Below are 21,063 nucleotides of genomic sequence, written 5' to 3'. Positions count from 1 at the left end.
ATGATCAACAAACAACTTGACAGAGCTTGAACAATTTTTGTAAGAATAAGTGCAAATATTGTACAATCCAGGTGTGTAAAGCTCTTAGAGACTTACCCAGAAAGACTCACAGCTGGAAACGCTGATAAAAGGTGATTCTAACATGTATTGACTCAGGGGGTCGAATACTTATCTAATCAATATATATTTGTGTTTTGAATTTTTCTTTGACAGAGTATTTTGTGTAGATCGTTGACCGAAAAATCAATTTTAATCCCAGTTTGTAACGTAAGAAAATGTGGAAATAGTTAAGGGGTGTGAATACTTTCTCTGAAGGCACCCGAAAGATTTTACTTCATATTATGAGGCATGTCTTACAAAGTTCGACCATAAACGTGGAGGCAATTATTTTATAAAGACTTCCTCATTAAGCCATTTCTCTCCTATTCTATTGGTTTTTCATATCAACAATACATCGTTAGATCCTCTTTCTAACAGAGATGATGATCTGAGATGCACTGTGTTTACAAAAGTATGTGGACACCACTTCAAAATAGTGGATTTCGGCTATTTCAGACACCCGTTGCTGACAGGTGTATCAAAATCGAGTACACAGCCATGCAATCTCCATAGACAAACATTGGCAGTAGAATGGCCTTATTGAAGAGCTCAGTGACTTTCAACGTGATGCCACCTTTCCAACAAGTCAGTTTGTCAAATTTCTGCCCTGCTAGAGCTTCCCCGGTCAACTGTAGGTGTTGTTATTGTGAAGTGGAAACGTCTAGGAGCAACAACGGCTCAGCTGCGAAGTGGTAGGCCACACAAGCTCACAGAACGGAACTGCCGAGTGCTGTAGCGTGTAAAAATCATCTGTCCTCGTGTAACGGATGTGAAACGCTAGCTTAGTTAGCGGTGGTTCGCGCTAAATAGCGTTTCAATCGGTGACGTCACTTGCTCTGAGACCTTGAAGTAGTAGTTCCCCTTTGCTCTGCAAGGGACGCGGCTTTTGTGGAGCGATGGGTAACGATGCTTCGTGGGTGACTGTTGTTGATGTGTGCAGAGGGTCCCTGGTTCGCGCCCGGGTATAGGCGAGGGGACGGTCTACAGTTATACTGTTACATTCGGTTGCAACACTCACGACAGAGTTCCTAACTGCCTCTGGAACTGACAAGAACTGTTCGTCAGGAGCTTCATGAAATGGGTTTCCATGGCCGAGCAGCTGCACACAAGCCTAAGATCACCATGCGCTACGCCGAGCGTCGGCTGGAGTGGTGGAAAGGTCGCGGGCAGTGGAAACGCGTTCTCTGAAGGGATGAATCACGCTTCACCATCTGGCAGTCCGATGGATGAATCTAAGTTTGGTGGATGCTAGGAGGACGCTACCTGCCCCAATGCATAGTGCCAACTGTAAAGTTTGGTGGAGGAGGGATAATGGTCTGGGGCTGTTTTTCATGGTTCAGGCCCCTTAGTTCCAGTGAAGGGAAATAATTACATTCCAGCACACAATGACATTCTAGACGATTCTGTGCTTCCAACTTTATGGCAACAGTTTGGGGAAGGCCCTTTCCTGTTTCAGCATGACAATGCCCCTGTGCACAAAACAAGGTCCATACAGAAATGGTTTATCGAGATCAGTGTGGAAGAACATGACTGGCCTGCACAGAGCCCTGACCTAAACCCCATCGAACACCTTTGGGATGAATTGGAACGCCAACTGCGAGCCAGGCCTAATCGACAACATCAGTGCCCAACCTCACTAATGCTCTTGTGGCTGAATGGAAGTAAGTCCCCGCAGCAATGTTCCAACATTTAGTAGAAAGCCTTCCCAGAAGAGTGGAGGCTGTTATAGCAGCAAAGGGGGGAACCAGCTCCATATTAAATGGCCATGATTTTTGGAAGGAGATTTTCGATGAGCAGGTGTCCACATATTTTGGTCATGTAGTGTGTATATATCAAACGGTGTTTTCTCACGAAAATGCCTTTTTTTATTTGGCAGCTTCATTACAGGAGTTGCATGTTTGGTTAAGATGAATAAACATAATCTAAATGTGATTTCTGTCATTCTGAACACCGTGGGTGAATGCACTAAATGGGTTGATGCAGCCGATGCATAATGGTCCGCTAAAATGTTCAGATGACGTCTGATGTCATCAATTAAAACGTGCCCGGTCACTTTGCCCGGCCCTTACATTTTGCTTAAGGAAACCCCTGGTTACGCAAACAACTCTTCATGCATATGAACCCGCGTCACAGTACTTTCACAACCATACAACGTCCCACACGCTGTAAACAAATATAACATCTGTGAATGACATTTACCTGACGTAAATGCTTACGTCATGTCGGCATGCTGTGATCGTTTTATTATGCGTGCTCACGTTGTGTTACCAGTTCTACAGACCGTCCAGAGTTAGTTAGCCCTCTGTTTATTACCAGTCTATATGACAGGAACACACACGTCTGTAACAGTCTGTTAGCCAAGTCTACGAACAACTACAGAAAACATTAGTTGATACTCTCGATCGTTTGGTCTTTACCTTTGTGTGTGTGTGTGTGTGTGTGTGTGTGTGTGTGTGTGTGTGTGTACACTTTTAATTTATTCAAGAAAATTTGGGTGAAACTAGCTAGCTAACTGAAATCACAGGCCTGCATGTCCTAGCCTCTCAATGCTTTTCCATTTTCTGTTTGAATAAAGTATTTGTTTTGATTAAAATCAGTTGTCTGCTTTATTTACGTGTGGTTGTGGTGCGCAATGATGTGTTTACATATATACTGATGTGGCAAATCCTTCAGATGCAAGTACTCCTTCAAACAAACGTGAGGACTATTTACCCAGGTGCAGCGACATACAGAGGTCCTGTGTGCAGTAAAGGCTTGAAGAAACCAAAGACTTTTTAAAAAAAAAACAAGATAAGTCACAGGGAGAAAAAACACAAGTGTCCAGTGTGCATTAAACACATCACGAGTGCAAAGAATGTGACAAATGCTTCTACTGCAAGGGGCATCTGGTGAGGCATATGATGACTCACACAGGGGAGAAACTTTAAGTGCTCTGCATGTGGAAAAGGCTTCACATCAGCCTCTTCTCTAAAAAAAAATCCAGCCATTGACTTCACACTGGAGAGAAATCGTATCAGTGCCAAGAATGTGGCAAATTCTTCAGAGTCAAGCCAGACTTCAACAAGCATATAGGTTGTAGTGTGGGGATACCAACCAGGTTATAGTGTGGGGGTACCAACCAGGTTGTAGTGTGGGGGTACCAACCAGGTTATAGTGTGGGGATACCAACCAGGTTATAGTGTGGGGGTACCAACCAGGTTGTAGTGTGGGGGTACCAACCAGGTTATAGGGTGGTGGTATCAACCAGGTTGTAGTGTGGGGGGTACCAACCAGGTTACAGTACCAACCAGGTTACAGTGTGGGGGTACCAACCAGGTTACAGTGTGGGGGTACCAACCAGGTTACAGTACCAACCAGGTTGTAGTGTGGGGGTACCAACCAGGTTGTAGTGTGGGGGGTACCAACCAGGTTGTAGTGTGGGGGTACCAACCAGGTTACAGTGTGGGGGTACCAACCAGGTTACAGTGTGGGGATACCAACCAGGTTGTAGTGTGGGGATACCAACCAGGTTGTAGTGTGGGGGGTACCAACCAGGTTACAGTGTGGGGGTACCAACCAGGTTGTAGTGTGGGGGTACCAACCAGGTTGTAGTGTGGGGGTACCAACCAGGTTATAGGGTGGTGGTATCAACCAGGTTGTAGTGTGGGGGTACCAACCAGGTTACAGTACCAACCAGGTTACAGTGTGGGGGTACCAACCAGGTTACAGTGTGGGGTACCAACCAGGTTACAGTACCAACCAGGTTGTAGTGTGGGGGTACCAACCAGGTTGTAGTGTGGGGTACCAACCAGGTTGTAGTGTGGGGGTACCAACCAGGTTACAGTGTGGGGGTACCAACCAGGTTACAGTGTGGGGGTACCAACCAGGTTACAGTGTGGGGGTACCAACCAGGTTATAGTGTGGGGGTACCAACCAGGTTATAGTGTGGGGTGCCAACCAGGTTGTAGTGTGGGGGTACCAACCAGGTTGTAGTGTGGGGGTACCAACCAGGTTGTAGTGTGGGGGTACCAACCAGGTTGTAGTGTGGGGGGTACCAACCAGGTTACAGTACCAACCAGGTTGTAGTGTGGTGGTATCAACCAGGTTGTAGTGTGGGGGTACCAACCAGGTTACAGTACCAACCAGGTTACAGTGTGGGGGTACCAACCAGGTTACAGTACCAACCAGGTTGTAGTGTGGGGGTACCAACCAGGTTGTAGTGTGGGGGTACCAACCAGGTTACAGTGTGGGGGTACCAACCAGGTTATAGTGTGGGGGTGCCAACCAGGTTGTAGTGTGGGGGTACCAACCAGGTTGTATTGTGGGGGTACCAACCAGGTTGTAGTGTGGGGGTACCAACCAGGTTGTAGTGTGGGGGGGTACCAACCAGGTTACAGTACCAACCAGGTTGTAGTGTGGGGGTACCAACCAGGTCAGTACTTTGTTGAAGCACCTTTGGCAGCGAGTCATCTTGGGTATGACGCTACAAGTTTTGCAAATCAAATCAAAGATTATTTGTCATGTGCGCCGAATACAACAGTGAAATGCTTACTTACAGGCTCTAACCAATAGTGCGAATAAAAAGGTGTGTGTGCAGGTAAGTAAAGAAATAAAACAACAGTAAAAAGACAGGCTATAAAAGTAGCGAGGCTACATACAGACACTGGTTAGTCAGGCTGATTGAGGTAGTATGTACATGTAGATATGGTTAAAGTGACTATGCATATATGATGAACAGAGAGTAGCAGTAGCGTAAAAGAGGGGTTGGCAGGTGGTGGGACACAATGCAGATAGCCCGGTTAGCCATTTGACTACCTGTTCAGGAGTCTTATGGCTTGGGGGTAAAAACTGTTGAGAAGCCTTTTTGTCCTAGACTTGGCACTCCGGTACCGATTGACATGCGGTAGTAGAGAGAACAGTCTGTGACTGGGGCCTTCCTCTGACACCGCCTGGTGTAGAGGTCCTGGATGGCAGGCAGCTTTGCCCCAGTGATGTACTGGGCCGTACGCACTACCCTCCGAAGTGCCTTGCGGTCGGAGGCCGAGCAATAGCCGTACCAGGCAGTGATGCACACCTGTATTTGGGGAGTTTCTCCCATTCTTCTCTGCAGATCCTCTCAAGTTCTGTCAGGTTGGATGGGGAGCGTTGCTGCACAGCTATTTTCAGGTCTCTCCAGAGATGTTCAGTCGGGTTCAAGACTTCTACTGGTGTTCTCCACATGGCCAGACTTCTAGTGGTCTTCTCCACATGGCCAGACTTCTAGTGGTGTTCTCCACATGGCCAGACTTCTAGTGGTCTTCTCCACATGGCCAGACTTCTAGTGGTCTTCTCCACATGGCCAGACTTCTAGTGGTGTTCTCCACATGGCCAGACTTCTAGTGGTGTTCTCCACATGGCCAGACTTCTAGTGGTGTTCTCCACATGGCCAGACTTCTAGTGGTGTTCTCCACATGGCCAGACTTCTAGTGGTGTTTTCCACATGGCCAGACTCCTCCACATGGCCAGACTTCAAGTGGTCTCTCCACATGGCCAGACTTCTAGTGGTCTCTCCACATGGCCAGACTTCTAGTGGTGTTCTCCACATGGCCAGACTTCTGGTCTCTCCACATGGCCAGACTTCTAGTGGTCTCTCCACATGGCCAGACTTTTAGTGGTGTTCTCCACATGGCCAGACTTCTTGTGGTCTTCTCCACATGGCCAGACTTCTAGTGGTCTCTCCACATGGCCAGACTTCTAGTGGTCTCTCCACATGGCCAGACTTCTAGTGGTCTCTCCACATGGCCAGACTTCTAGTGGTGTTCTCCACATGGCCAGACTTCAAGTGGTCTCTCCACATGGCCAGACTCTAGTGGTCTTCTCTACATGGCCAGACTTCTAGTGGTCTTCTCCACATGGCCAGACTTCGAGTGGTCTCTCCACATGGCCAGACTTCTAGTGGTCTCTCCACATGGCCAGACTTCTAGTGGTGTTCTCCACATGGCCAGACTTCTTGTGGTCTTCTCCACATGGCCAGACTTCTTGTGGTCTTCTCCACATGGCCAGACTTCTAGTGGTCTCTCCACATGGCCAGACTTCTAGTGGTCTTCTCCACATGGCCAGACTTCGAGTGGTCTCTCCACATGGCCAGACTTCTAGTGGTCTTCTCCACATGGCCAGACTTCTAGTGGTCTTCTCCACATGGCCAGACTTCTAGTGGTCTTCTCCACATGGCCAGACTTCGAGTGGTCTCTCCACATGGCCAGACTTCTAGTGGTCTTCTCCACATGGCCAGACTTCTAGTGGTCTTCTCCCGCCTTTTTCTCCTCAATTTCACGAACTAGCTAAACGGGACTAAATAAATTCATGGATTGGTCACGGGTCTCGGATTTCGGTAGAGATGACATGCAGGATCTTCCTGCAGGAAGTTGTTGTCTTGCTGTGGTGTTCTATGTTGCTAATTAGCGTTTCAAATTTGAGAGTAAATTGAGGCTAAAATATTGATAAAACTCAACCTTCTTTGCAAGAAAATGACACGTTTATCAAAACGTCACGCTCTGATAAGTCTACACGAAACACAGACCTTATATGAAGTAGTTATAAAATTATACTCACAAAAATGAATGGTGAAAAAACGTATGGAAACGTTACTGGGTTTTACCGCTCGGTTTTGTGGGTATTATGACACGTCCACTGTGCCTGACTGCTGCGCTGCCCATGTGAAAACGCAGCCTTTTGGCCACTAGAGGCCTCTATCATTCTCTATGAGCAAGACCTAGCAAGAATAAGGCCGTGACCTCGGCGATTTCTCTTCAAAATAACAGTCCCTAAATGAATTTTGTTATATATATTCTATCAGACTTATACTTTTGTTTAACAATATCAAAAAATAAAATATTTGATAGCCTTAATACCACAAATAATATTAAAAGTAATGATACTAGATAGTTAGTTATATATATATATATATATAACTAACTAAAAGTGTCACTGCTCATTTTTCAGAGTGGCTAATCAGTTTAAATCCAATCGTTTATATATATATATATATACATATAACCCACACACAAATCACATATCTCATAGAAATACTTTTATTATTATTTATTTAAGTGGTATAAAAATTATATCGATAGTTGTGCGCATGTTCCATAATTTTCGCCCTTAATTAATAATTTGCAAAGTATAAAGGATAGGACTCTTATTCTGAAGGATTCCCCAAAAAAATCCGTAACCCGGAAGTACTTAGTTATTCTTGCTAGCTTCACAGTCGTCTCAGTACTATCAATTTTCAGACCGTACTTTACTGTCTTTGGTTACATGTTTTGAACAAGACTTGTGGGTTTTATCTATGTTTTTTATGGGAATTTAAAAAAGGGTCTGACATTTTAATCTGTCCCCAAAATGTCCAAACTACAGCTGTTGAATGTGTTTATCGCCGAGCGTTTAACAACAGCAGCAGTGGAGATATTTGGTTCAGCAGAAAAGACATTAGCAGAGTACCAGGAGCGACTAACAACAGCGGCATTTGATATATTTGTTGTGGTGGAAAAGACGATCGCAGAGGTTCAGGGAGAGAACGACCGTCTACGAGGACTTCTTCTGGGTCATTTAGGAGCAGGTTCGTAGTGATCAAAGATAGTATGCAACTGATGTAAATCACGCAACTGCTGTTCAAAACGTGTTTTCTGAATCACACTAGTTAGTGGCCAGCCCAATCTGTACCACTGCCATCATGTGCCCACTAGGGTCGCGTTCTTTATGACCTTTACGTTTTGGAACGTTCAGATAGAAATAGACCATGTAGAACAAACATGCCTCTGTGAGATGAAGAATAAGGAATCACGTCGGCTCTATTCCTTACATTTTTATCTGCACTGTTCGATAACGTTTGGCAAATGAACATTGCCCAGTTGTCGTATCAAATTGTGTTGTCATGTGAGTTAATTAAGCAACAAGGGTGTGGTATATGGCCAATATACCAAGGCTGTTCTTATGCCCAACGCGGGGTGCCTGGACACAGCCCTTAGTTGTGGTTTATTGGCCATATACCACACCCTTGTTGCTTAGTTAACTCACAATATCACAAACCCAGAGGTGCCTTATTGCTATTAGAAACTGTTTACCAACCTAATTAGAGCAGCAAAATTATATTGTATATAATACTGTATTGTCATACCCGTGCTATATGGTCTGATATACCACAGTTGTCAGCCAATCAGCATTCAGGGAGCGAACCACCCAGTTTATAATAGCCAAGATTTGTTGTTACAAGTCCATAATGATATCAAAGAGCTTATGATGATGTAAGATGTCACCCTAATAAACATCCCCCTTTTTAAACGAATACCTATCAGGCAAAATGTAATTATTGGCCTAATTTGTAGGAATATTTGAATTCAATCCCTTTTTTGATTGGATCCTTCCATACATTGTAGAAGTGGTCAAAAATATATACATTCTTCCAAAGACCAGTGAGATTTTCCAATGCCTCGCAAAGAAGGGCTCCTATTGGTAGATGGGTAAAAAAAAAAAAGAAGCAGATATTGAATATCCCTTTGAGCATGGTGAAGTTATTCATTACACTTTGGATGGTGTATCAATAAACCCAGTCACTACAAAGATACAGGCGTCCTTCCTAACTCAGTTGCCAAAGAGGAAGGAAATCGCTCAGGGATTTCACCATGAGGCCAATGGTGACTTTAAAACAGTTAGAGTTGAATGGGTGTGATATGAGAAAACTGAGGATGGATCAAGAACAGTGTAGTTACTCCACAATACTAACCTAAATGACAGAGTGAAAAAAAGGAAGCCTGTACAGAATAAAACAAGGCACTAAAGTAATACTGCAAAAAAATGTGTCAAAGCAATTTTCTTTTTATCCAATATACAAAGTGTTATGTTTGTGGCAAATCCCATACAAAACATTACCGAGTACCACTCTCTATTATTTTCAAGCCCTGCCACCCCTCTTGTGTTTACTTGATAGCTACCGACACAAATAGCTAGCTAGAACAAAGTGTTAATAAGAAAAAAATGTATAAAAAAATATTTAAAAGCAATACAAACAAATGTTGTCCTGTAGGCATCTACAGAGGGAGCTAAGAGCTGTGTTGTCGGTCATTTCCTAGCAACTTCAGTGAAAAGGCAGATCCTCAGGAGGACTTGGTATAGTAAAAAGGCAGATCCTCAGGAGGACTTGGTATAGTGAAAAGGCAGATCCTCAGGAGGTCTTGGTATAGTAAAAAGGCAGATCCTCAGGAGGACTTGGTATAGTGAAAAGGCAGATCCTCAGGAGGACTTGGTATAGTGAAAAGGCAGATCCTCAGGAGGACTTGGTATAGTGAAAAGGCAGATCCTCAGGAGGACTTGGTATAGTGAAAAGGCAGATCCTCAGGAGGACTTGGTATAGTGAAAAGGCAGATCCTCAGGAGGACTTGGTATAGTGAAAAGGCAGATCCTCAGGAGGACTTGGTAACAGAGTGTTTACCATGTCAGTTTATGTAGATGTGTAATATTTATCTATGTTTTAAAGTCTCATTTTAAGCAATAATTGTAAATTGCCCATCATTGTGAACTACACGTTTTGTCTTCCAGTTAGTAGTTACTAGTATGATTTCTGAATACATTATTTTGCAGTGAGCTAAGATTATAACGCCGACACCAGAGAAAATCCACCTCTTTCAGATGAAAGACGATGCCAAAAGCAGTGATGTTTCACAACGATTTAAGTCAGTCAGTAAGTCGTTGTTTTAGTCCAAGGGTGATATATTCGGGCTTGAACAGGGAAATCCAAAGTTAAAATTCAGGTTTTTCCACCCCCCCCATGTCTATGCCATGAGTTTCATGATACAATTACGTACATTTATATCTGACTATATGTGTTTTGCATGGGGTTAGTTCATTTGGAACAACCTACAAAACATGTACAGTGAACTGACCACACAGACTATCCTACAGTGCCTTCAGAAAGTGTTCATACCCCTCGACTTATTTCACCTTTTGATATTACAATTTATATTTTTCTCTCATCCATCGACTTACAATACCCCCATAGTGACAAAGTGCAAACATGTTTTTAGAAACGTTTTCTGATTTATTGAAAATGAAATACAGAAATATCTCATTAACATATTCACACCCCGGACTAAATACTTTATAGAATCACCTTTTGGTAGTGATTACAGCTGTGAGTATTTCTGGGAAATTCTCTAAGAGCTTTTATTACACCTGGATAAGTGCAGCATTTACCCATTATTACTTTCTACATTCTTCAAGCTCTGTCAAATTGGTTGTTGATCATTGCAAAGACAACCATTTTCAGGTCTTGCCATAGATTTAAGTAGATTAAAGTAGATTTAAGTAGATTTAAGTAGATTAAAGTAGATTAAAGTAGATTTAAGTCTAAACTAGCTCTGCATTGTAGAACATTCACTGTCTTCTCCATTGTAGATTTGGCCTTACGTTTTAGGTTATAGTCCTGCTGAAAGGTGAATGGTGGAAAGCAGACTGAACCAGGTTTTCCTCTAGGATTTTGCCTGTGCTTAGACTCCATTTCTTTCTTTCTTTTTATCCTGAAAAACTCCACAGTCCTTAACGATTACAAGCATACCCATAACATGATGCAGCCACCACTGGTTAGAGTGTTGGACTAGTAACCGAAAGGTTGCAAGTTCGAATCCCCGAGCTGACAAGGTACAAATCTGTCGTTCTGCCCCGGAACAGGCAGTTAATCCACTGTTCCTAGGCCGTCATTGAAAATAAGAATTTGTTCTTAACTGACTTGCCTAGTAAAATAAAGGTAAAATAAAAAAATAAAAAAGAGATGAAATAACTTTTTTTTTAAATGCTTATTTCCATAGTAATCAGTTCAGCTGTTTCCAGATCATGTATCCCATCTAACCATAATGTCTCAATAGCCCAGTCTTACATGATCGTGGCTAGAAGGGGTACCGATTATGTCAGTCGAAGTGATGTCAAATGGTACCACTAAATGACCACGGTGCTCCACTAAATGACCACGGTACTTGCCTACGGAGCAGCAAGAGGAACTACCCCTCCCTACCTTCAGGCCCTAAATCTACACCTGAGCACTCCGTTCTACCACCTCTGGTCTCTTGGCCCTCCCACCCCTACGGGAGGGCAGTTCCCTTTCATCCCAGTCAAGCTCCTCTCTTTCCTGAAGCAAGGACAGCAGAGTCTCTGCCCATCTTCCCTACCTCTTCAAAGAGTGTCTTAAGTTATCCCACAGCGAAGCACAGAGTTGTGGGGTTGGAAGTCTGAGTTCACAGCAAGAGTGTGATGTCACTATAGCTACATCCCTTCTAGCCATAACCAGCTGGTAGTTACATCCCTTCTAGCCATAACCAGCTGGTAGCTACTCCCTTCTAGCCATAACCAGCTGGTAGTTACATCCCTTCTAGCCATAACCAGCTGGTAGCCACATCCCTTCTAGCCATAACCAGCTGATAGCTACTCCCTTCTAGCCATAACCAGCTGGTAGGTACTCCCTTCTAGCCATAACCAGCTGGTAGCCACATCCCTTCTAGCCATAACCAGCTGGTAGCCACATCCCTTCTAGCCATAACCAGCTGATAGCTACTCCCTTCTAGCCATAACCAGCTGGTAGCTACTCCCTTCTAGCCATAACCAGTTGGTAGCCACATCCTTTCTAGCCATAACCAGCTGGTAGCCACATCCCTTCTAGCCATAACCAGCTGGTAGCTACATCCCTTCTAGCCATAACCAGCTGGTAGTTACATCCCTTCTAGCCATAACCAGCCGGTAGTTACATCCCTTCTAGCCATAACCAGTTGGTAGCCACATCCTTTCTAGCCATAACCAGCTGGTAGCTACTCCCTTCTAGCCATAACCAGTTGGTAGTTACATCCCTTCTAGCCATAACCAGCTGGTAGTTACATCCCTTCTAGCCATAACCAGTTGGTGGCTACAATGTTTAAATCCCTGTAAAATAAAGTTTTAAATCTCCTGTTCCTCCCAACCTTGCTCAATACACTCACCATCTCCCAAGATGGCCGCTTAATTATAAACCTGAACCTAGGTTGAAGATAATTGGATAGGACAACCTTGTATTCCAATGCAGAAGCTTTCGAAAATAAAGAGATTCATGGAACAAGCGCCGGTCTCTTTTTAGAATTCTTCCTCATTTATGCAAAGAATGATGGGATATTAGAATCCTCTTCTTGTCCTAACCTGGATATATTCAATCTAGATTTGAATGCAGGTGGTTAAGAACTTCCTCTTATGGAATATTGTAAATATGAAGTAGCAAAATGGGGCTAGTATATCACCTGCTGCAGTTATGTTGCATTAGTTCAGAGAATTCTGAATAGACTTCAATGTGAATATTTGTAATTGTTTCTTGAGTGCTAACTACTTATTTCCTTTCCTCTCTCTCCAGATCCCCAGCAGCTAAATCTCCCCGAAGAGGAGGTTTCCCCTAAGCAGCAGCAGCATTGTGAGCAGGAGTGGAGCCCCAGTCCGGGGCAGGAGGACCCAGAGCCCACACAGATTACAGAGGAACAGAAGGAACTCAGGACCAGTCAGGAGGAAGAGCAGCTTCAAAGACTTAGGTCTGCTACCACAGAGGTTGTACAATTGATATTTATTCCTCCCTGTGTGGAAAGTGACTGTGACCAGGACAGCAAGACGGACTCTCTACCCTCCAACACAACTGAACAGACCCAATCAGCATTGGATGACGAGGATTACAGAGCATCACAACTATCCAGTTACTTTCATCCCCTCTCTACAGTAAATCCACACTGTTCTGCAGCTCTGAGTGAAATCATTGTAAGTATTGATGAAGACGAGGGTGAAGAACTACCGTCAAGGTCAAAGAGAACACGGGAAAAGAAAAAACAAATCTCTCAAGTCTGCACTGAGGCCAAGACAACCAGTGAGCTGAAAGCACCTTTAAAGTCTCACACAAACAGGAGACCATGCAAGTGTCATGTGTGCAGTAAATGCTTTAAGACACCAGGCCCTTTAAAGGTACATTGGAGAATTCACACAGGGGAGAAATCACACAGCTGTCCTTTTTGTTGTCAACGATTTAAGTCATTAAACGTTCTACAACTACACCAGAAAGTTCACACAAGGGAGAAAGATAGACCACAGCAATGTCCTGTGCGCAATGAATCATTTTTTTGGCATAGCTTCTTTAAAAGAGCATCAGCAAATTCACACATGTATCCCATATCAGTGTACAGAATCTGGCAATTCCTTCCGAGTCAAGAAAGACTTCAACAAGCATATAAGGACTACTCACCCAGAGAGAGAACCAGTGACTCCAACAGAGAGAGAACTACATCAGTGTTTTGTTTGTAGAAAAAGCTTCACAACATTGAGTTATCTTGTAATCCACCAGCGAATTCACACAGGGGAGAAACCGTATCAGTGCCATGTTTGCAGAAAAAGCTTCATTAGGAAGGAATACCTCATTAAGCATATGGCAAATCGCACTGGAGAAAAGCCATATCTGTGCAATGTTTGCGGCAAAACCTTCTTAAGGAAGGCTTACCTGAGAGTACACATGGTAACTCACACAGGGGAGAAATCGTTTAAATGCCCTGTATGTAAAAAAGGCTTCATATCATCGACTTGTCTCAAACTCCACCAGAGAATCCATACAGGGGAGAAACCCCATAAGTGTAACCTTTGCAGCAAAAGCTTCATTAGGAAGGCATGCCTGAGAGTACATGTGGTAACTCACACAGGGGAGAAACCTCATCATTGTAACGTTTGCAGCAAAAGCTTCACTCAGAAGAAAGGCCTGAGCGTGCATATGAGGACTCACACAGGGGAGAAACCTTTCAAGTGCCCTGTATGTGAAAAATGCTTCACCTATTCAAATAAGCTAAAATGCCACCAGCAAATCCACACAGGGGAGAAACCATATAAGTGCCACATCTGCAGCAAAACCTTCACTCAGAGTGGAGGCCTGTCACGTCATAGGAAGACTCACACAGGGGAGAAACCATATAAGTGTTCTGTATGTGAAAAACATTTCACATCGCCAACTAATCTTAAACTCCACCAGCGAATCCATACAAGAGTGAAATCATTTACGTGCCCTGCGTGTGAGGAAGGCTTTACATCGTCAAGTCTTCTAAAACGTCACCAGCAGAATCACTGTGGACAGAAGACAGAAAAAAAACTACCTGAGGAAACCTTTCTCTGCAGTGATTGTGGCAAAAGCTTCTGTACCATGAGTTACCTGAGAGTGCACATGAGGACTCACACAGGGGAGAAATCATACGCGTGCTCTGTATGTGAAGAAGGCTTACATTATCAGCAAATCCACACAGGAGAGAAATCACAAGTTTGTGGCAAAAGCTTCCTTGTGGAGGCGTGACAGGACATATGACGACTCACACAGGGGATAAAGCAAATAAGTGTACTACATGTGATAATTGCTTTATAACAGCATCTGATCTAAAAGTCCACCAGAAAATTCACGATGGAGGGGAACCATATCAGTGCAAGGAATGTGACAAATGCTTCACTCAAAGGTCAATATTAAAAAAACACATAAGGTCTCACACAGAACTGCATATGTGCCACGTGTGCAGCAAAAACTTCACCCAAAAGGGAAACCTGACACAACATATGAGGACTCACACAGGGGAGAAATCTTTTAAGTGCCCTGTATGTGAAGGAGGCTTCGCGTCAGCCCCTTCTCTAAAACTCCATCAGCAAATTCACACTGGCGAGAAACCACATCAGTGTGAAGTTTGTGGCAAACGCTTCATTCAGAAGGGAAACCTGACAGGACATATGAAGACTCACACAGGGGAGAAACCCTTTAAGTGTGAAGTTTGTGGCAAAAGCTTCCTTCAGAGGGGAAACCTGACAATACATATGAAGATTCACACAGGGGAGAAATCTTTTAAGTGTTCTGTATGTGAAAAGCGCTTCGCAACACTTCGTGATATGACACGCCACAAGAGAATTCACACGGGAGAGAAACCATATCGCTGCAACGATTGTGACACATGTTTTAATCAGAGTAGTTCCCTTAAATCACACATGAAGAATATTCACAAGAGAGAGAGAGAACACAAGTGTCCATTGTGTAAAACATGTCCGTATGAAAATCTAAAGGTTCATTCTAACTGACACCGGTAAGAGAACATCATATCATGGCTGAAAGGAATGATTGAATGACTGAACTTGTAGAACATCCCCATCTTGTAGAACATCTAACGTCTATAACCCATATTGCTTCTTTTTTTTAGAGTGCAGTCTGAATTTGTAGGCAGCAGGTGTCCTTACTGATTCATTGTCAAATGAAACATAGAAACCCATATTTATTATTTTGTAAACCCGTGTTTTTTTAATTTGTAGAGAGCAGTCTGAATTTGAAGGCAGCAGGAGTCCTTACTGAGTAATGATAAAAGACAGTTGTTCAAATATCCTGTTTCATTCTATCTTCACATGAAGGAAGCTTCGGTTATTGTTAAAGGACAATGCTCATTGATCATAAAATGTTTGATTCAAAATTAATGAATGATTATCATGTTGAAGCAATTCTATTTTAATGATGTTTAACGTGGCTATCAGAGTAAGACAGTAGGCCCGGTATTCATAAACCTCTCATCATGAATTTCCACCTGAGACTTACTCCACACCAGTGTGTAGCCAATGTTAATGTCTATTGCTGTTTAGTTGTCTGAGGTTGCGGATCCAAAAGTAGCCACACCGTTCTGCCCCCATCCCGCACCACTGGATCCCCTGGAAAGATCCATATTGTGTTCTGTATTTGTATTTATTATGGATCCCCATTAGTTTCTGCCAAGGCAGCAGCCACTCTTCCTGGGGTTTTACATTACATTCTAAAAACATTACATTCACAACATATTCTGTGTTTCTTTATCGCTACTTTATGCACACATTTCTGTGGTCTCTCTCCTTTCACATTCACACTGTCAATTGTCAATAATATTTCTTTTACAGGTGAAACGTCCATGTAGCATCTGCATGCCAACCATTTCATGTGAATCACTTTCATAGGAATATGCATTTAGATTTAGAGTTATGTTCAGTGTTGTTTTAGAATGCTGTTCGGTGTTGTTTAGAATGCTGTTCGGTGTTGTTTTAGAATGATGTTCGGTGAGTGTATTCTAGAGCAGATGCTGGTAACAAACTGTAGCATACCACACAGTATGTGGGGGGAGTTGTGATGGAAGATGGGGTGGGTGCTTTTGTGATTAGAAAAGTGTGTTGAGTGAAAAATGAAAATGGTTTCAAATGCCAGAGCCCATGTGTGTCTGAGACCAGGAGTTGGGACAGAGAGAGTTTGCAATTTTTTGCAGATATGGGAAATACATTTTAAAATAAATTACAAATATTTTGTAATCTACACCTCCATTAGGATTACAGATGTAATCTATACCTCCGTTAGGATGATGGATGATAGATATAATCTACAGGATGGCAGATGTAATCTCCAGGATGACAGATGTAATCTACTCCTCCGTTAGGATGATAGATGTAATCTACTCCTCCGTTAGGATGATAGATGTAATCTACTCCTCCGTTAGGATGATAGATATAATCTACAGGATGACAGATGTAATCTACTCCTCCGTTATGATGACAGATGTCATCTCCAGGATGACAGATGTAATCTACTCCTCCGTTAGGATGACAGATGTAATCTACTCCTCCGTTAGGATGACAGATGTAATCTACTCCTCCGTTAGGATGACAGATGTAATCTACTCCTCCGTTAGGATGACAGATGTAATCTACACCTCCATTAGGATGATAGATATAATCTACAGGATGACAGATGTAATCTACTCCTCCGTTATGATGACAGATGTCATCTCCAGGATGACAGATGTAATCTACTCCTCCGTTAGGATGACAGATGTAATCTACTCCTCCGTTAGGATGACAGATGTAATCTACTCCTCCGTTAGGATGACAGATGTAATCTACTCCTCCGTTGTGATCATAGATGTAATCTACTCCTCCGTTAGGATGAAAGATGTAATCTACTCCTCAGTTAGGATGACAGATGTAATCCACTCCTCCGTTAGGATGACAGATGTAATCCACTCCTCCGTTAGGATGACAGATGTAATCTACTCCTCCGTTAGGATGACAGATGTAATCTACTCCTCCGTTAGGATGACAGATGTAATCTACAGGATGACAGATGTAATCTACTCCTCCGTTAGGATGACAGATGTAATCTACTCCTCCGTTAGGATGACAGATGTAATCTACTCCTCCGTTAGGATGACAGATGTAATCTACTCCTCCGTTAGGATGACAGATGTAATCTACTCCTCCGTTAGGATGACAGATGTAATCTACTCCTCCGTTAGGATGACAGATGTAATCTACTCCTCCGTTAGGATGACAGATGTAATCTACAGGATGACAGATGTAATCCCCTCCTCCGTTATGATGATAGATGTAATCTACTCCGTTATGATGACAAGACTGGCTTGTGGCCAGCAAATAAAACATTAGTGTTGTGAACTAAAAACAACAGACAATCATAACATTCTAGTACACAGTCAAATACTGAAGACTGGGATTAAACACATTGCACAAACATTATTTTGTAAACTTCAAGGAGTTCACACTCAAGGCCATCGTTGACCAGGTTGAAGTTCTGGCCCTAGGCCTTGATTTGTTTTCAGTGGTGGAGTTGATCAGCTCTTTGAGGTAACCCAAAGTGGCAGGAAACCTGTATATCCTCAACACGGTTGATAAGGATTTTGTACAAAGATTATTTATCTGTTTACCCATACAGTATCCCAGTGAAACTTAAGTCATACACAGTGCAAAGTGTGTGTGTGTGTTTGTATGAGTTTGTGCCTGTGAAGAACTGTGTGTGATAATTGGCACTTTAGGAAGTTGAGTAGAACTACCCTGTGACATTAACTACATTTTAGTGGTTGTTTTTGCATGTATGTAAATCTATTGTCACAGCAAATCTTACGAACAGATACAAACGTTGTCTAGAATGTTACTAGCTCTGTAGCTATGAGAACATTTATTTATTTTTTTAAACGAGGGCTATATTAAAATCCGGAAGATCATCTTTGTAGCGTGTTTAACATGTAAACGGCATTTCTGATTGACCTGACACATGCAGCGTTCTCCACGAATGCAGGAACATTGCCTTTTTAATATCAACCTCGCTATAACGTGGACCTTCCAGCGCTCCCGGATTGAATCTAGGCGGTAGCCTTGAAAATCTATGTCATGTAAATTCCATCCACATCCATTCAGAGCTTATATGACCCTTCATACGCCCCAAAAGCATAGATTAATTTGCTTTAAAAAAAATAATATAACCTACATCTTCTTTCTGTGCCTAAAAGCTAAAGGAAGAACACGTTCCATGTTGCGAAAAGGTTTTTCCTGAGCAGGGACTACAGGAGGGATTTGTAGGGACTGGCAGACTTCTGAGGGGTTGGGAAGGGTATCCCGAGGGGCGGGGAAGAGCAGGCAGACATGGAAGGGCCAGAGTTGTTTTTGGGATGGATTGGTTGGGGGTTGCATGAGGGGGAGAAGCTGTGGTGGGGGCTGGCTAACTGGTTTCTGAGGGGTTGAGGTGGGGGCTGGCTAACTGGTTTCTGAGGGGTTGTGGTGGGGGCTGGCTAACTGGTTTCTGAGGGGTTGTGGTGGGGGCTGGCTAACTGGTTTCTGATTGGTTGTGGTGGGGGCTGGCTAACTGGTTTCTGAGGGGTTGTGGTGGGGGCTGGCTAACTGGTTTCTGAGGGGTTGAGGTGGGTGCTGGCAGGGTTCTGTATGCCTAGGGTAACAAAAAGGTAAACATAAATGTTGGACAAGTAGGTAAATCACATTACTAGTTTTAAAGATATACAGTACCAGTCAAAAGTTTGTACACACCTACTCATTCAAGGATTTGTCCTATTTTATTTTATATACATTGTAGAATAATACTGAAATAACACATATGAAATCATGTAGTAACCAAAAAAGGTTTAAAACTAATCAAAATATATTTTATATTTGAGATTCTTCAAAGTAGCCACCCTTTGCCTTGATGACAGCTTTGCACACTCTTGGCATTCTCTCAACCAGCTTCATGAGGTAGTCACCTGGAATGCATTTCAATGAACAGGTTTGCCTTCTTAAAAGTTCATTTATGGAACTTATGGAACTTATTTCCTTTTATTATACACCAGCCCGAGAGGCTCCTATTTACATTGACAAGCATACAAGGAACCTTTTAATTATACACCAACCTGCAGTTGTGTTAATAAGATGAACATATATTTATATATCTATCAGCCAGCTAAGATACAGCTTGCTATATTAGCTCATTGCCCCAGAGAAAATAGCTAGGTAAGCAGTTAGTAAAAATAGTAGTTGTACTTGCTATAACATGTAACATTTGCTAGTTAGATGATTCAAAACATTAGCCAACTAGCTAAACAGCCAGCAAAGATGCAGCTAGCTAGCTAAGATATAGCGTGCTATTTTAGCTCATTGTTCCAGAGAAAATAACTAGCTAAGCAGTTAGTTAAGGTAGTAGCTGTACTTGCTGCATTATGTAGCTAGATAAAAAAAAAAACATTAGCTAAATGGCCAGCCAATCTACAGCTAGCTAGCAAGCAAGCTAAGTTAGTTCTTTTGAAAAGATAACTAACCAGCAAAGTAGTTAAACTCATTTATAGAGTGCCTTAAGAAAGTACTCCCATGTGGCACAGTGGTTTAAGGCACTGCATCTCAGTGCTAGAGGCGTCACTACAGACACTGGTTCGATTCCACAACTTGCCGTGATTGGGAGTCCCATAGGGTGGTGCACAATTGGCCCAGCGACGTTAGGGTTTGGCCGGGGTAGGCTGTCGTTGTAAATAAAATATAAAATACCCCTTGACTTATTCCACATTTTCTTGTGTTACAGCCTGAATTCAAAATGGATAAAATAGATTGTAGAAAACTTTTGAAAAATGAAATACAGAAATATCTAATTTACATAAGTATTCCCACCCTTGAGTCAATACTTTGTAGAAGCACCTCCCACCCTTGAGTCAATACTTTGTAGAAGCACCTCCCACCCTTGAGTCAATACTTTGTAGAAGCACCTCCCACCCTTGAGTCAATACTTTGTAAAAGCACCTCCCACCCTTGAGTCAATACTTTGTAGAAGCACCTCCCACCCTTGAGTCAATACTTTGTAGAAGCACCTCCCACCCTTGAGTCAATACTTTGTAGAAGCACCTCCCACCCTTGAGTCAATACTTTGTAGAAGCACCTTTCACAGCGATTAGAGCTGTGAGTCTTTCTGGGTAAGTCCCTAAGCTTTCCACACCTGGATTGCGCAACATTTACCCATTATTATTTTCAAAATTCTTCAAGTTGGTTGTTGATCACTGCCAGACAAACATATACTACTGCCACTCAGGAAATGTCACTCTTCTTGGTAAGCAATGCCAGTTTAGATTTGTCCTTGTGTTTAGGTTATTGTCCTGCTGAAGGGTGGATTCATCTCCCAGTGTCTGGTGGAAAGCGGACTGAACCAGGTTTTCCTCTCGGATTTTGCCTGTGCCTAGCGCCATTCCATACATTTTTTATCCTGAAAAACTCCCCAGTCCTTAATAACTTCAAGCATACCCATAACATAATGCAGCCACCACTAGGCTTAAACAAATGGAGAGTGGTACACAGTAATGTGTTGTGTTGGATTTGACCCAAACATAACACTTTGTATTCAAGACAAAAAGTTAATTGCATTGCCACAGTATTACTTTAGTGCCTTGTTGCAAACAGGATGCATGTTTTGGAATATTTTTATTCTGTACAGGCCTACTTCTTTTCACTCTGAGTAACTACAATGTTGATCCATCCTCAGTTTTCTCCTATCACAGCCATTAAACTCTTTAACTGTTTTAAAGTCACCATTGGTCTCATGGTGAAATTCCTGAGCAGTTTCTTTCCTCTCCGGCAACTGAGTTAGGAAGGATGCATATATCTTTGTAGTGACTGGGTGTA

At 42.8% G+C, this 21,063-nt stretch overlaps 1 protein-coding gene across 1 annotated transcript; it reads left to right on the top strand.

Annotated features, from left to right (window-relative positions):
* The first annotated feature begins 7,324 nt into the window (after positions 1 to 7,324).
* Positions 7,325 to 16,764, top strand: LOC121841423 (zinc finger and SCAN domain-containing protein 5B-like). The gene is made up of 2 exons (XM_042309730.1): positions 7,325 to 7,675; positions 12,476 to 16,764. Exons 1-2 carry the CDS (start codon positions 7,459 to 7,461, stop codon positions 13,402 to 13,404), a joined length of 1,146 nt encoding a protein of 381 aa, XP_042165664.1. The 5' UTR covers positions 7,325 to 7,458; the 3' UTR covers positions 13,405 to 16,764.
* Positions 16,765 to 21,063: the final 4,299 nt, after the last annotated feature.

This window comes from Oncorhynchus tshawytscha, linkage group LG30, assembly GCF_018296145.1.
Source record: "Oncorhynchus tshawytscha isolate Ot180627B linkage group LG30, Otsh_v2.0, whole genome shotgun sequence".
In the NCBI taxonomy this organism is placed as follows: domain Eukaryota; kingdom Metazoa; phylum Chordata; class Actinopteri; order Salmoniformes; family Salmonidae; genus Oncorhynchus; species Oncorhynchus tshawytscha.
Note: the sequence above shows the minus strand (reverse complement) of the source record. Positions and strands in the feature narration are given on the sequence as shown.